A 13,538-nucleotide genomic window follows, 5' to 3' on the forward strand; every position below is an offset into this window, starting at 1 on the left:
TTATGGGCCTTAAGGGCTGCTGTGTAGATTGTCGAGAACGTGAGGCCCACCAGATACAAATGTCATCTGCATATAGCGTGATCTTACCTCCACGTGGCAGTACTCGCTTGCTTGAAAGGAGGGTCAGGTTGAATAACAGTGGACTTAGTACAGCACCTTGTGGTACACACTTTTCTACAGCGTAGTAAGATGTATCAAAGTAGTTCGCTATATATGTGTATATCCTGCCCCCGAGACCACGGTCTCCAACAGCGGCAAGGATCGCTGCGTGGAGGACCGAGTCGAAGGCAGCTTTGATGGCCAGGAAAATAGCAGTTGGTAGTTGGTGTACAGCCAGAATTGAGTGAATCTTCAATAGAAGACACTAGAGCGATGATGTTATCTATCAAAGATCTGTTTTGACGGAAACCATTCATTTCTTGGGGGAAGGTTTTCCTGCTCTCAAGAAACCAGATTATACTTGAATGTATCATTTTTTCCATTAACCTTCCAACACAACTGAGCAAAGCAATAGGCTGGAAAGATGCGTAGCTTGTTGGTGCTTTCCTTGGTTTTAAAAGTGGTACTATTTTTGCAAGCTTCCATTCCGGAGGCACTTTCATTCTTTGCCATATTGAACTGTGGAATTGCAAATGAGCTATGGCTTTGTGGAAAATATCATCACCATCGTTCTCCGGAGCATGCACGAAGACGACGAAGACACCTAGATGCGACGGAGATCCTGAGGGATAGCTCGCGCTTAGAGCTGGGTTCTCGCGGCACGAGGCTCGCCCCTCGCGCAATCGAACGACGAACGCCTGTCCTGGGTGCCACGAAAATAAACCCTCTTCTTCTTTTTGTACCACGGAGAGCTTCATTTCGAGGTTCCCGCCACGCCTTGGCTCAACAGCTTCATAGCTGACGCCATCATGGCCGATGTGGAGCGCTTGTTCACATCGACAACGTTGGAGGGGCTTCTGTGCTATGTTGAATGCCAGGCAACCTCTGCAAGCATATGTGGTGTTGTTAATAGATTGCGCAAACGCAGCCAGCAGCTACATCTTTTACTGCCCTCCCGCTGCACGCGCACGCACCCTTGAAAGAAGTCTTAGAGGAATAATGCAGACTTCTCTCAACGTCATCAACGCCTTCACCCGGACTTGTGCTTGGGTCCTCCTCTACGGGCTCGGAACTGTCAGAACCAGCCCTTTACCTTCCTTATTCATAGAATGTACAGTCTCTTGTGCTGCAGTCTTTCGTACAAGTCCGTCGTTTTTAGGAAGCGCAAGAGTGCTTTTGTCGCCTTGTGCATATATGACGGACAAGGTCAGCGTCCCAGGATTTTCTCCTCAGAGAATAGCCGCCGGAAGTCTTAATTTCCGCGGAGTTAAGAGAGCTGCCTTCTTTCCGATGAAAAATGTGGGCCCTCGCATAGAACATGGCGACTGTACTTATTGGTGAAATCGATGTTTCAAGCATGGAAATTTAAAAAAAAGGGATATTTCTGTTTTTTGCAATAATCTTGAAATGTTTTCAGAAATTGTTTTTTAATAGTACCAAGAAGTGTTCCTCTTTATTTGTACGGGAGCTGCACTGTGGCGCCGTGCTCCGAGCGGAATCAAACTCATGTTTCTCCGCTTAGTTGTGTCTGATTGCACACTGGCTTTCTCTCAGGGTTCTAAACCCATAAGTTGCGTAACTGAACGACATGCATGGAGAAGCTATCTGAGCTGACGTTAAGCCAAGAAACGAATTTGAAATGAACGGCCACTTCTTGGATTGATTGATTGATTGATTGTAGGGTTTAACGCGCCGACGCAACGCAGGCGATGAGGCGCGCCGTAGTGGAGGGCTCCGGATTAATTTTGACCACCTGGGGATCTTTAACGTGCGCCGAAATCTCGTACACACGGGCGTTTTTGCTCTTCGCCTCCATCAGAAAAGCGGCCGCCGCGGCCGGGAATCGAACCCGCGACCTCGTGCTCAGCAGCGCAACGCCTTAGCCACTGAGCCACCGCGGCGGGTGCCACTTCTTGGAGGACGCTGTAACTGGCAAGTAGTTTTGAAGACACGGAAAACAGGGGATCAAAAAAAAAACTTTAAAAGAAAATTATTCATGATGCACTGACGAAGGCTCTTTAGAGAGTAACTTGAGAAAAGGAAGAAGCAGAGGAAGTAGGAGTGTTTTTTGCTCTGCGTCGTGTCTATGATACTTGCATCGCTAGCCCATCACACACATTTCCTGAATCTATTTTCAGGAAGCGCATGCACCTATTTTCTGAATCTCACAGCACTCGTTTTAATTATGTACATCTGTTGCGTTACAAAAGCTTCATTCCGCTGTTGTTAAGTCGTGTGTGCTCATGATTAGCTTTTTGGAGAAGTCAAGAAACACAGGGAGGTGGGGCTCTCAGCTTTCGTGAGCCTGTAACAAGGTTGCCAAGTCGTTGAAAGGAATTCAAATGTAAGGAAGACAAATAAATAGACAGGCAAGCACAACACGTATGTGGGTGGTTCCTTACATGCACAGAACTAACCACACGCTTAAAGAGGTGGCCTCAAGGTAGGACTAAAATGTCGCCATTCCTCCACCTAACAAGTTGAACAGAGACGGTGAACGGGTTCACCGGCAGGTGCTAAACACCCCGGTTGAGCACTGAGTCTTTTGTCTTGAAACATACCAACCAGTATGTTACCTGCGTGGTTTATATACTTCTCTCTTGTGGCCAAGTGTGCGCAGGTCAGACGGCTTGCTGTCTAGCGCAAAGGCTTCGTCAAATGTTTCTGGACCAAGCCAAAACCTAATAGCGGCGAAGAGTATAAATTTACCTATTTTACCCTAAAAAGGTGACGAGAGCACCTTTCTTTCCGCTTTAAAATATTCGTGTCAAAATTTAATGTTATGCCTTTTCATTCAATTCTTTGTTTCCCCAAAAGTTTAAACGTGGTCTAGAAAATTTTGACCAATACTGTACCTTTCAAGGAGCATCACAGTTCTTGAACGGAACGTACACATCGCATCTCTCTGTTCATTGTCATGGTCGCTTAGGGTGCTATGCCAGACGTTCTCCTATCGCCTCGAACGTGTCACATCATCTATGACCGGCGAGATTCACACCATTAAAGAAGCTATACGCTACATTTTACGCCAGTGGCCAAAGCAATGGGCTGTTTTCACGGACTCGAAGGCGGCTCTCCAAAGCCTGCAACGCAGCGACTGCTTCACTATTCATGAACATGCCTGTCGTGACATCATATACCTGCACCCCCTTACCAACGACGCTGGACACCGTATAATGTTTCAGTGGCTTCCCGGTCACTACGATGTTCTAGGAAATGAGAAGGCGGATGAAGTTTCTCGCAGGGGCCTGGAAATGCGCAGTGTGAGGAAGATTTTCTTCACTAACTGTGATGCCACAACTACAGCGAAGGTGTTCGTTTTAATGGAACGGAACCGTCTCTGGTTCCTTCCAGAGCACCGCCATACCTTTCTACGCTACATAGATAGGCCCTAAGCTCAGGATGAGGCTGCCAGAGGTACTTCCGCGCCGATTAGAGACGTTATACCACCGACTTCATCTCAGCGAACCGCTTACGTAGTCATACCTTTTTCGACTTGGTGTCACCAAAAACCCTTACTGCGACAACTGCGGGTCGCTGAAAACCGTGGAGCATTTGATGTTGGAATGCTCCGCATATATCCACGCAAGGTGCAGTCTTGTGCAGAAACTAGAGCTCCCCAGCTTAGGACCAATTACCTTGAAAGTACTTCTTGTTTCATGGCCATCTCCACCAGCTCAACGCAAAGTACTGGAGGCATTTCTCGACTACCTGGACGAGATTGGCGTCATTGCAGTGATTTAAAGTTTAGAAGACAGACTTTTTAATCACACTACTCACACACACGGAGCATAATTTTTTGTTATTTTTCTCTCATCTTTTACTTCTCTTTCTTCTGCCCTGTTCTCTATCGGGCCTTTTCTTTCCGCTTTTCCTCCTTCCTCCGCCGAGTAGCATGTCGGTGCCGAAATTCCGCCAAACATCTTGGCTTTCTCTTCTGGCAAAAGCCTTCTCTCTCTCGCATTTAGAAACGTCATGAACTTTGGTATAGGAACGGTGCTCAACTCTATACTGCGAGAATTGATGACGCTGCTAACATAAGCAGTCTTGGAGATAAATGGGTTAGGCAGGCCTCAGTTTCTACTCCTGAGAAAGAGCTTAAGTAGTTTTAGTACCAGAATGAACTTTCCACTCATAGAAATATTTTTTTTGTTTGCATTTCGGAGATTGCGTGTATTTTTTTGTTTGAACCTTTCACGCGCTAGGAGCGTGCACTACATGTTTCTATGCAATCTCGGGCTTTTACCATGTGCAGCTTTCCCGCTCATGGCAGTCCTTTCAACAGTGATTACTCTGCAATTTTTTAGCGAAATGAAAACTTCTTTTGCACAGCTAATATCTGGGGTGAATACTTGCTTTGTGCACAGTTTCAAGTCGCGCACGTTGCGCGACTGGGTTCCTGAGCCATGGGAACTATCGCATAGAAATGCATGGGGAGTTAAATTTGACAGCGAATTACACAAAAAAATATTCAGAAACCTGAATATTCTTTTAGCGTTTTAATCTTCACGTTGACTTCTAGCTTTATACCAAATATCATTTTCCTAAAGTGGTTTTTCTAGGTTCCCGAGAGGTTGTAATTTTGAGCGAGAAAGCTGGGTATGCAATAAAAAAATGCATTAGTTGATAGAAGTGGCAGTTCCGTAAGTCCTCTCTATTATGTGTTTTGTCCAAGCTTTGCGCCATTTCGCCAAGTATGCAAAGCACAGAATACACTCTGGATCAGCCCCTTCCCGGGGTCGGACAAGACTCAACAATCGAAGATCCGGCTTTAAAGCTAAAGCGTTCTTAGTGAGACTGACGACGTTCTCTAAAAAAACTAAAGCGTTTCTTCATAGACCGGTTGGTCCACCGAATAGCTCTGATAAAATCTCTGGACATACAGCGGGTGCGTGAAACCGGGCTGCCACTGTGCCAGAACGGTTACTTGAAAATCACGAAAAAGGAACTGTCCTAGATAAGACGATACACGCATCGATCATGAATAAGGAGTACGATAGTATAGCTTCACCTCATGAACCAGTGTCGGTATACATTTAGATCGTTCGTATACGTTTACTCAGTGCGCGAAAAGTCATCGCATGGGTTAGTTAGTGGTTTGCGATTTGGGTCTTTGAAGGTTTGATGATGCATTGGACGCACTTTCATGCAGCGAAGGTTGGACGCACTTTGAGCGAAAATCTTGACGCAGTTTTGACATCAGAAAGCTTTCTTGCCTCTCAAATTTTTGGGGGGAAGGGATGGTAAAGATTTTGCTATTATTAGTTGTCATATCAAAAGTTGTTATTTTTGTTTTTCAGATTAATGGATCCCAATATAACCAGCACCTGTACCATGACACCGGGAAAGGCGCGGCTTTGTTCTTGCACAACACCGACAACGGGCTAAAACTGGTACAGCATGTTGTCATTGGTCTTGGGTGGCTACGCTTGACAAATTAAGGATGTTAATATTCTTCACTGATTATTAGAGATTTTTGTTCTAAACAAAATCATGATTGTGTTAAAGGACAGCTACCGTTAGAAAAATGTGGTGAAGCAATCTTGACATAAAATAACGTTAATCCCCCGAAACAAACACTGCTCAACTGGAGTGGCGAAAATACAGCAAACGCAAGACAGCATGCGGCAAAACGGCTCCGACAAACAGTATGCGTCATAACAGCACAACGGTAAAATAGCATGCAAAAAAAAAAACGGGATCGAGGCAGAAGAGCACAGTGACAGAAAGGCACGATAAAACAGCGCCGAGTTATACCAACGCGCCTATATGGGGGCTCTCCTGCCGCCTTAACGTGTGCAAATATTTTTCTGCTTTGGCCCGCGCCGTTTTATACGAGAATAATGACACCATCCGATGATCACATCACATTGTTAAAATGTAATTAATGTTACTCACGGGCAGAGAAGCCGCACAGTAAGACAGCCTTGGAAATTCCCGTGTATTTTGCGACCATTTTATTTTTCTATTGGTACATTTTCTGTAAAATGCAGAAGTTGCACACACGTTTGTAAACGAACTGCGGATTTTAACATATATAACAATACAGCTTAGTGTAAGAAAGTGTGATGGCAGTGAAGGGGCATGGGTTATAGAACGCTTCCATACTCGGCACGCTCGAGCGGAAACTTTAATATTAATTGCATATAAGGAGGACATGCAGTGAGACAGACATGTAACGGGTGGACTAAACAATTAAAAAAATGATCGCCTTAAGGCCGCAGTGCAGGTATGAGCAAGCGCAAATGTAAATTCCGGATTAGGAATGAATTACTTCCCCAGAATACAGGGATGGCTACAACTGAATGAACTTCCTGAAACTCCTGAAAGTCTTCTTGAAGATTTTTGAGAAACCCCTGAAAAACTTCTTGATTGGAACATACCAGAATGGCAGAGTACTTACATAAAATACAAGTTATCAGCGAGTAATCAGGGCCAGCCCCCAGATTGAATAAGAAAACGCATCCGGCGCAAAAAAACTAAGCAAAACTTACACGGCGATTTGCGTTGTGCTAAGTTCGAGCTCAGGTTTCATCCTTTCCGACAGTGCTATGCAAGGGCAAAAGATTTGCTCGTTGTACACTCATGCATTCATTGTACACTAATTAAAGAAAATGACTAAACATTTACTGTTTATTATTTGTGGGCCTGTTGTTGCTTAGCAGAAATACGAACGGTTTTGAGTGTTGAAGTTCTTTCTTACATTTTTAAGTAGTAAATGGCTGATGTTCAATAATACGTTAGTTAAATTCAAAGATGTGACCGTCCGTTGGATCGGTTGCCGAAGTCGATGATCGGAGAGATTAATCGATGAAACGATGACTCGTTGTCGACGGCACGTGGAAAACGATGAGGTACTCCAAGCAATTGTACAATATCGACACTTTATGTACACTATGTATTTACAACTCTCAAGGCTCATGATCGCGTAGAAGAGGTTGGGCAAGGCCCGCATCGAGCGAGGCTCACCGCTCTCTCCCCCTTCCTATCTCTTTTTTGCGAAACATCAAGCTCCTCGGTTTTACCACTGAAACCTTGCCCACAAACAGGACGTCCCAAATTGAGAGCGCGGACGGCTTCCCATAGACCACTGATTGGACACCGTGACAAACAAAGCTAGGTGGGTTCAAAATAGTCAAGTGACCCAGCTCTCTCACTCTCATACAGAAACCCGGAGGTGTTCAGCAAAACACAAACTTAATACAAATAAAAACCAACCAACTAAAAGCAGACCTAGCGCTGGCCATCGGTTGTCGGGCGGCTCGTATAAAAGTATTGCCGATACCGTGCACGCCTATGATTGTGCCCCGCGCCGCCAAAATTCATATGCATTGTAAACACGTCGAGCGCGTAACAATGCCTGGTCGCCTGCCCATTGACACATCCCAGCTGCCGAGTCGCCAGGGTCACACTGGAGCGAATGAAAACTTCGCTCAGTAATTTTAAGCAGTGCAACTGTGGTAGACAGAATGTCTGGTACCCTTTTCGTATCTTGACCCCTTGACTGACCTCCAGCTCCTTTTCGGTTCGGGCATTCTCATGGCGATAATCGCGGTCATTAAAATGTCAACGGTCCCTTTTCTCCAGCTTTCCAAACGAACGAAAGGAAGTCCTCCTTCGAAAGCTATCATCGCTTTGAACTATTTTGGGATGACCGAACGCATTTGTACAAGTCCTGTCCGGGCCCCCTCGTGTGGTAAACACAATAGCGCGGCGAACAAAAAAGAAGCTTCCGCGGTTTCCTCCCTCCCCGCCCCTAGTGCCCAAGTTATCTCGGCTGGCGGGAAAACCAACACAATACAGATAAATACGCTATACCCATCGAACGATAGCCAGTGGCCGGGCAGCATTAATGAATTAATTGAGGCCCGTGAACTATTGTCACTCCGCAAGGAACGTGTATATTTTGTAGCAACTTTCTTAAAGGTTTTAGAGTACGAGAAGCACAAGAACATTTTTATTAAAACAGAAATTGAGGCACACATCGAAAAGTTCAACTCGTGGTGTCTTCATGCCGATCAACGTGTCGATGTGCGTGCCGATTTTCTGTGTTGTTGGAAACACAAACTGTGCCCCGCAGATAAGATAACCACATTCATTATTGTTCAATATTTTTGCAGTTCGTGGGCTTTGTTGAAACACGGATAGAAATTGATTTTTGTGCTGTCATACGTTCAGCCTAACCACCTGCATTGAATGGTCACATTTTTAAGCAGCTCGAACGTTTGAGTCAAGAGTAAGGCAATGAAAGTTTCTGTCAACTTGCCCGTGAATATTTCTGTGTACTGCGGATGAATAGCAGCCAAATGTGTAAACATTCATGTCTGCTGAATACCCATAAACAAAGAAAGTTTGCATATTTTGCAAAGCTCTTGTGGTCGTGTGGTACAAGTATGAAGGATATTGTGACGTTACTAAAAGCTGAAGTTTTAATAGCCCTCAAATTTTCTGCTTATAAACAACACACCTTTCATATGGTTTCTTTGTGTAGGCCTTAATGTCTGATTGGTACAGACAAAGTAACAACATGTCCTTACCGTATTTTGGTCATACGAAAGAAGGACGCCTGTTAAAAAAAAAAACGCTTGAAGCATTCTTTAGAACTGACCATGTGGTAGAAGATATGGCAGCCCATGTACACCTGCACAAAAATTCTTACTGATTGGGCCCACATAATCCGCAAGACGTTCTTACAAAACCTTTTCCCATCAAAAAGAATGGGCTTATTTCCAGGAATCTTCGAATAGAGCCTCTAGAGACTCTTCCGCGATCACCTCAAGGTCATGTGCCACATAAGATTTCGAGAATTCAAAGGAGTTCTATTGATCGCACCAGGGCAAACAGTAAGTAACATGCATTTATTCGTATAGAATTATTTTTCATTGGCCCTGCGTATTGTTCTCATTGACTTGTATGCTTACAGCCGCATCTAGAAGCCACATGTCCAATGCGATTTGGCACGTCCATCTCTTGTTTATCACCCTGACAGTAATTTGCTAAGATGTCGCCGACATGTTGCGAATCTGGTCCTCTATCTCTTGTAGGCGCTTTTCTGCAATATTTGCTTGTTTCTCACATCAATTGTTATTGTATGAACGATGAAATTTTTGAGGCCCAAAAAGGGTGGTCATAGCCTCGATATGCATTTTTAAATGACTGTAGAAATGATAAACCCTCCTAAAAAAATACAAAAATCTTTAAATTTGAGCTAAGCAAAGCGGACGGCATTTTTCTTGGTTTTCTTTCTTTTTAGTCGCTTGCAAAACACAGGTCTCCTCGAACAGAAATCCGCACGAATAATATTGAAATATATAGAAATAGGCAAACGTTCAGGAAACATTTCCTAGCCAGAAAGGTGCGCAGGAAATTGCTCTGAAAAAGGTCATCGATTCGATTGGTTAGGGCACTTTGAGATATTAAAATTTTACGAAGCGTCCCCACGCACAACTACAGCAATTGCATAAACTGCGTGTGACGGGCATTTCTAAAATAAATCAGAGGACTTGGCGATATTTTTTTCTGTCCTGGTTTGTGTCAGTTTTCACCGCTAGTTCTTTTTTTTTTCACGGCAGCGTGCCACGCAGCTCCGCAGTTCTGTACAACCTTAGGAATGAAAACGTAAAACATGGTTATTTTGGGAACTTCGGATAAACAGTTATTAACAAATAATTGGGGAACAGGGCGAAATGGTGTAAGCTTGCACTGTGAGCTTGACTAACCGCCCAGTACTGAAACGGCCTATGTAAGTTCTTCACTTAGCGACGCCCGTCCAGAAAATATTTGATGTCACAAAGAAAGTACGTTACACCGAACAGCGGTATGAGATTTTCTTAAAAACATAAAAGCACTCATACTGAATAAATGACGCTGATTTGATTCTCATCTTCACTTTCCTAATGTTGGGCTAATGATATATCGGTGCTATAATTCATTTTTTCTCCAGTGAATGCACCAGATCTCTCCAGAAATAAGCGACTTCGCAGCTCATTACCAGTTACAAATTTATATCGCGAAGTGTTTATTGCACGCACAACATGTGCACACATTTACCGTCTTGAGACAAAAGAATAACAGCAGAATATCCCCATCATATTGCTGATAGGTCAAAGAAGCTGCTTGGAATTCCACCCGCCGCAGTGGCTCAGTGGCTAAGGCGTTGCGCTGCTGAGCATGAGGACGCGGGTTCGATTCTCGGCCACGGCGGCCGCTTTTCTGCTGGAGGCGAAAAGCAAAAACTCCCGTGTGTACGAGATTTTTGCGTCCTTTAAAGATCCCCGGGTGGTCAAAATTAATCCGGAGCCACCCACTACGGCGCGCCTCATCGCCTGCGTTGCGTAGGCGTGTTAAACCCTACAATCAACGATCTTGGAATTCCGCTGATTGAAGGCTGCATAACCATATATGGTGGCATGAAAAACAGCAAGCGAAGTACTTTTCGGGGCAATGCTAAGCTGAATAATTGCAAACTACTGCAGCCTTTAATACTTAGTATATCGCATGCGTTCGGCGCCGTGTGCCCCATGTGACCGCCTTTCCTGTTTTTCAGTTGCTGAGAGGCAATTGTGGCATCCAGGAGGTAAGCAACGCTTAATATTCACCCTGTTAGTTGCCTGCTTCAGAGGCACATCGTTTTTTCTTAACATTTTGACATCACCGTGTCATCGGTTCACTGCTGTGTGATAACAGGAACTAAAATTGTGAATACGAATGGTACATTGAAGCATCTCAGTTCACCCTTTTGGCATAAATTATTGTTTTCGACCACTTTAGCTTATTCGGTGCCTCCATTTTAGAAAGAACATCCAAAAACTTGTGTTCAACGCGAGTCAGATATCCTCCTGCCATGATTGTTTTCTTGTACCCATCCACGCAGTTGTACAGAAGGCATCAAGAAAATATCCTAAAGCAATAATATTCAGCGAGGTATGGCAAGCTGTGCGCGTTGAACTTCCATTAGAATCTACCTTACTTCGCGCAGAATCAAATGCACCTACCTTAAAGTACTTAGAAGCTCCATAAATTTGTTTTTAAAGGCAAAGCTTGGAAGCTATTGTTTGTTATGTCATCATGCAAAGGATATTTCCGGAACACTGAGATTAAATTTCAAGGTTTAGAGCCCACAATGTTGACAGCAAAAATTCGACAATGCCGTGCACAGTACCATTATGACCAACAAAGCGGGTATATGTTTCGGGTGAAGCCTTTTCGAGTGCTCCGTTCAAACAAGAAGCGGTTAACCGACACTGCGCAAGATAACGAAACAACCGGAACAACGTGGGATCTGAAATTATTGTTGCTCAAAACAACTCCTGCTTCCAGAAAGATGAAGAAACGCAGCCCCCAGAGCTTTTTGTCGAATATCGCAGTCCCAGTGCTTTCAGCATAGACATCTTCCTACATCTCTTTTTACATACGAATGGCGTTCTTTCTGCCTACATATCTTGGTGGTCTCCGAATTTGAGTGGTCAGTACTTATATTTAATCCCTTAGGGAAAAAAGTACTTTTTATCCCGAAATAAAGTCTAAGGGTTAAATGGTAAGACATTTGTTTTGTGTGCAATGCTTGTTAACTTTGGTAGTTTCAGGGGAAAAAATACCTCAGGGCTTGCAGTGGGTATATGCTTATGGTATCTGGGGAATGTTGCAATTTTCGCTCACGCAGTTATCGAGCATATCCCCCGCCTATATATTTGTTCGACTGCATATTTTAACATCGGAGCTGTTGCTACTGGCCGCAAGCTCAAAATACCAAGAAAATGCCGAGCGCTCATGAGCGCGTGCATCGAGGCGACCGCCCAGCGTTTTCGGCACGCGCAGTGGCTTTAGCAAAAGAAAAATAGGACAAAAACCTTTACGTGCCCTCCGAAAAAACAAGAAAAACGCGCGTCCACAAAGCGCTTGCCTCGCGGCGACCGCCGAGTCCTCGGCTCGTGCAGTGGCTTTCAAAAAAAAAAAAAAAAAAAAAAAAACTCCAGCGCTGTTGTCAAGCGCTACCGCGCATTTAAAAAAACAACTCCAGAGCAAACGCTAACGATAAAAAGACATCTTGCCTGGAAGAGCTCACCGCGAACGCCGCGCTCTCTAAAATATATTATGGATAATTGAAGACATGGCTACGAGTGTGAAAATCCTTCCCGAGACGACTTGCAGATCCCGCCACTGCTGCCTCGTGTCGATGACGAGGAGCTGGTGGATGCTTACAATGCTGAGTATGGCTTTTAATCCACCACTCGCAGCGAAGAAGACGACGACTTCTTCGGTGCATATGACAGCGATTACTATCACCGCAACTATGAAAATAAACAATGATATTGAAACTCAACTATATATATGTGTCCGGCAATGCTCGCCGACAACAGCTCCGCCATTCAAGTCTTGCGTGTGATTGCAAGCTTCCCTGAATTGTTTTTACGGTTGGCTGTGCTGACACTTCCGTCGTTATGTGCCACAGTTCACAGATGTCTCATCTCATCTCACACGCCTTATACCAAAAACGCGCGAACGTCATTTAGAGTGACGCAGATGGCGAAAGTTTTCGCCAGTGGATGCTCATACTGACAAAGGATAATTATTTTCAGAGTTTGACCGTGTACTCGTATTGCAGCTCAGAGCAACGATAGGAGCGTGGAAATATTCCTTTTGAGTTCCTATTAAATAAAATGTGTAATAATGACTAATAGAAACATTAATAAAGAAAAACACGGTCCTACTTTTTGGGAGTAGAAGTCGCTACCACTGGATATTTTTCTGTTGGTTGTGAAAAAAAAAAAAATGGCTGTGGCTTAACTCAGTTATGCCTGTGTGGGCGTAGCCAGAGGTACGGTTAATGTCACGAGATGCCAAACTAGATGAAGAACCATCCTCTTCTGAATCCACTCGCCTGGCCTCTTCGTACTTACGACGCTTCTCGAGGCGTGCGGCTCGTTCTTCCTCCGTCTCCTCGGCTAGCTGCCTCCTCTTGGTTTCGTTCTGACGACGAAGCCTGGCTTCTTTCAGTCTCAGCGACTTACTGATACATGGGCGCCATCATCGTTCACTCCTTGACTTCATCCGCGAAGCGAACATTTTCATTTTCATCTAGTCACCATCACCTCATAATCCCATATATATGCCCTGTGGCAATATAAACGTTCATAAAAAAAAAAAAAAATCCACCGAGCCGCCCCTTCTATCAACGCGGTTTCACCGGCTCCTCCTCTGACGTCATGCCAGATGGCGCGGCAAGCGGCGCTGCCAGCTGCGGCGGTTGCTAGGCAACCGCTCAGCTCGTGATGCGGCCACCGGCTACAGCGAAATTTCGAGAATACGGTCATTGTAGCTCTCGCTACAATATCTTCGAAAGCAAGGCAGCACAACGAATATTCCCCCGTTCCAGGCGTTTGTTAAGTGATGAAGGGTCAAAGGAATAAAAGAATGGCCCTGCTGTGAGCAGCAACTTC

General features: G+C 44.6%; 1 protein-coding gene across 1 annotated transcript in view; it reads left to right on the forward strand.

Moving 5' to 3' along the window:
• LOC144161559 (myb-related protein B-like) overlaps positions 1-12,321 on the forward strand; it is a 118,385-nt gene extending 106,064 nt beyond the window's left edge. The window contains exons 18-19 of the mRNA XM_077692211.1: positions 10,646-10,675; positions 12,250-12,321. Coding sequence (XP_077548337.1) covers positions 10,646-10,675; positions 12,250-12,321 — 102 coding nt within the window. The remainder of the gene's footprint in view (positions 1-10,645; positions 10,676-12,249) is intronic.
• The last annotated feature ends 1,217 nt before the right edge of the window (positions 12,322-13,538 follow it).

The sequence above is a fragment of the Haemaphysalis longicornis genome, unplaced genomic scaffold (genome assembly GCF_048455015.1).
Source record: "Haemaphysalis longicornis isolate Haplotype H1 unplaced genomic scaffold, Haemaphysalis longicornis Haplotype H1 scaffold_12, whole genome shotgun sequence".
In the NCBI taxonomy this organism is placed as follows: domain Eukaryota; kingdom Metazoa; phylum Arthropoda; class Arachnida; order Ixodida; family Ixodidae; genus Haemaphysalis; species Haemaphysalis longicornis.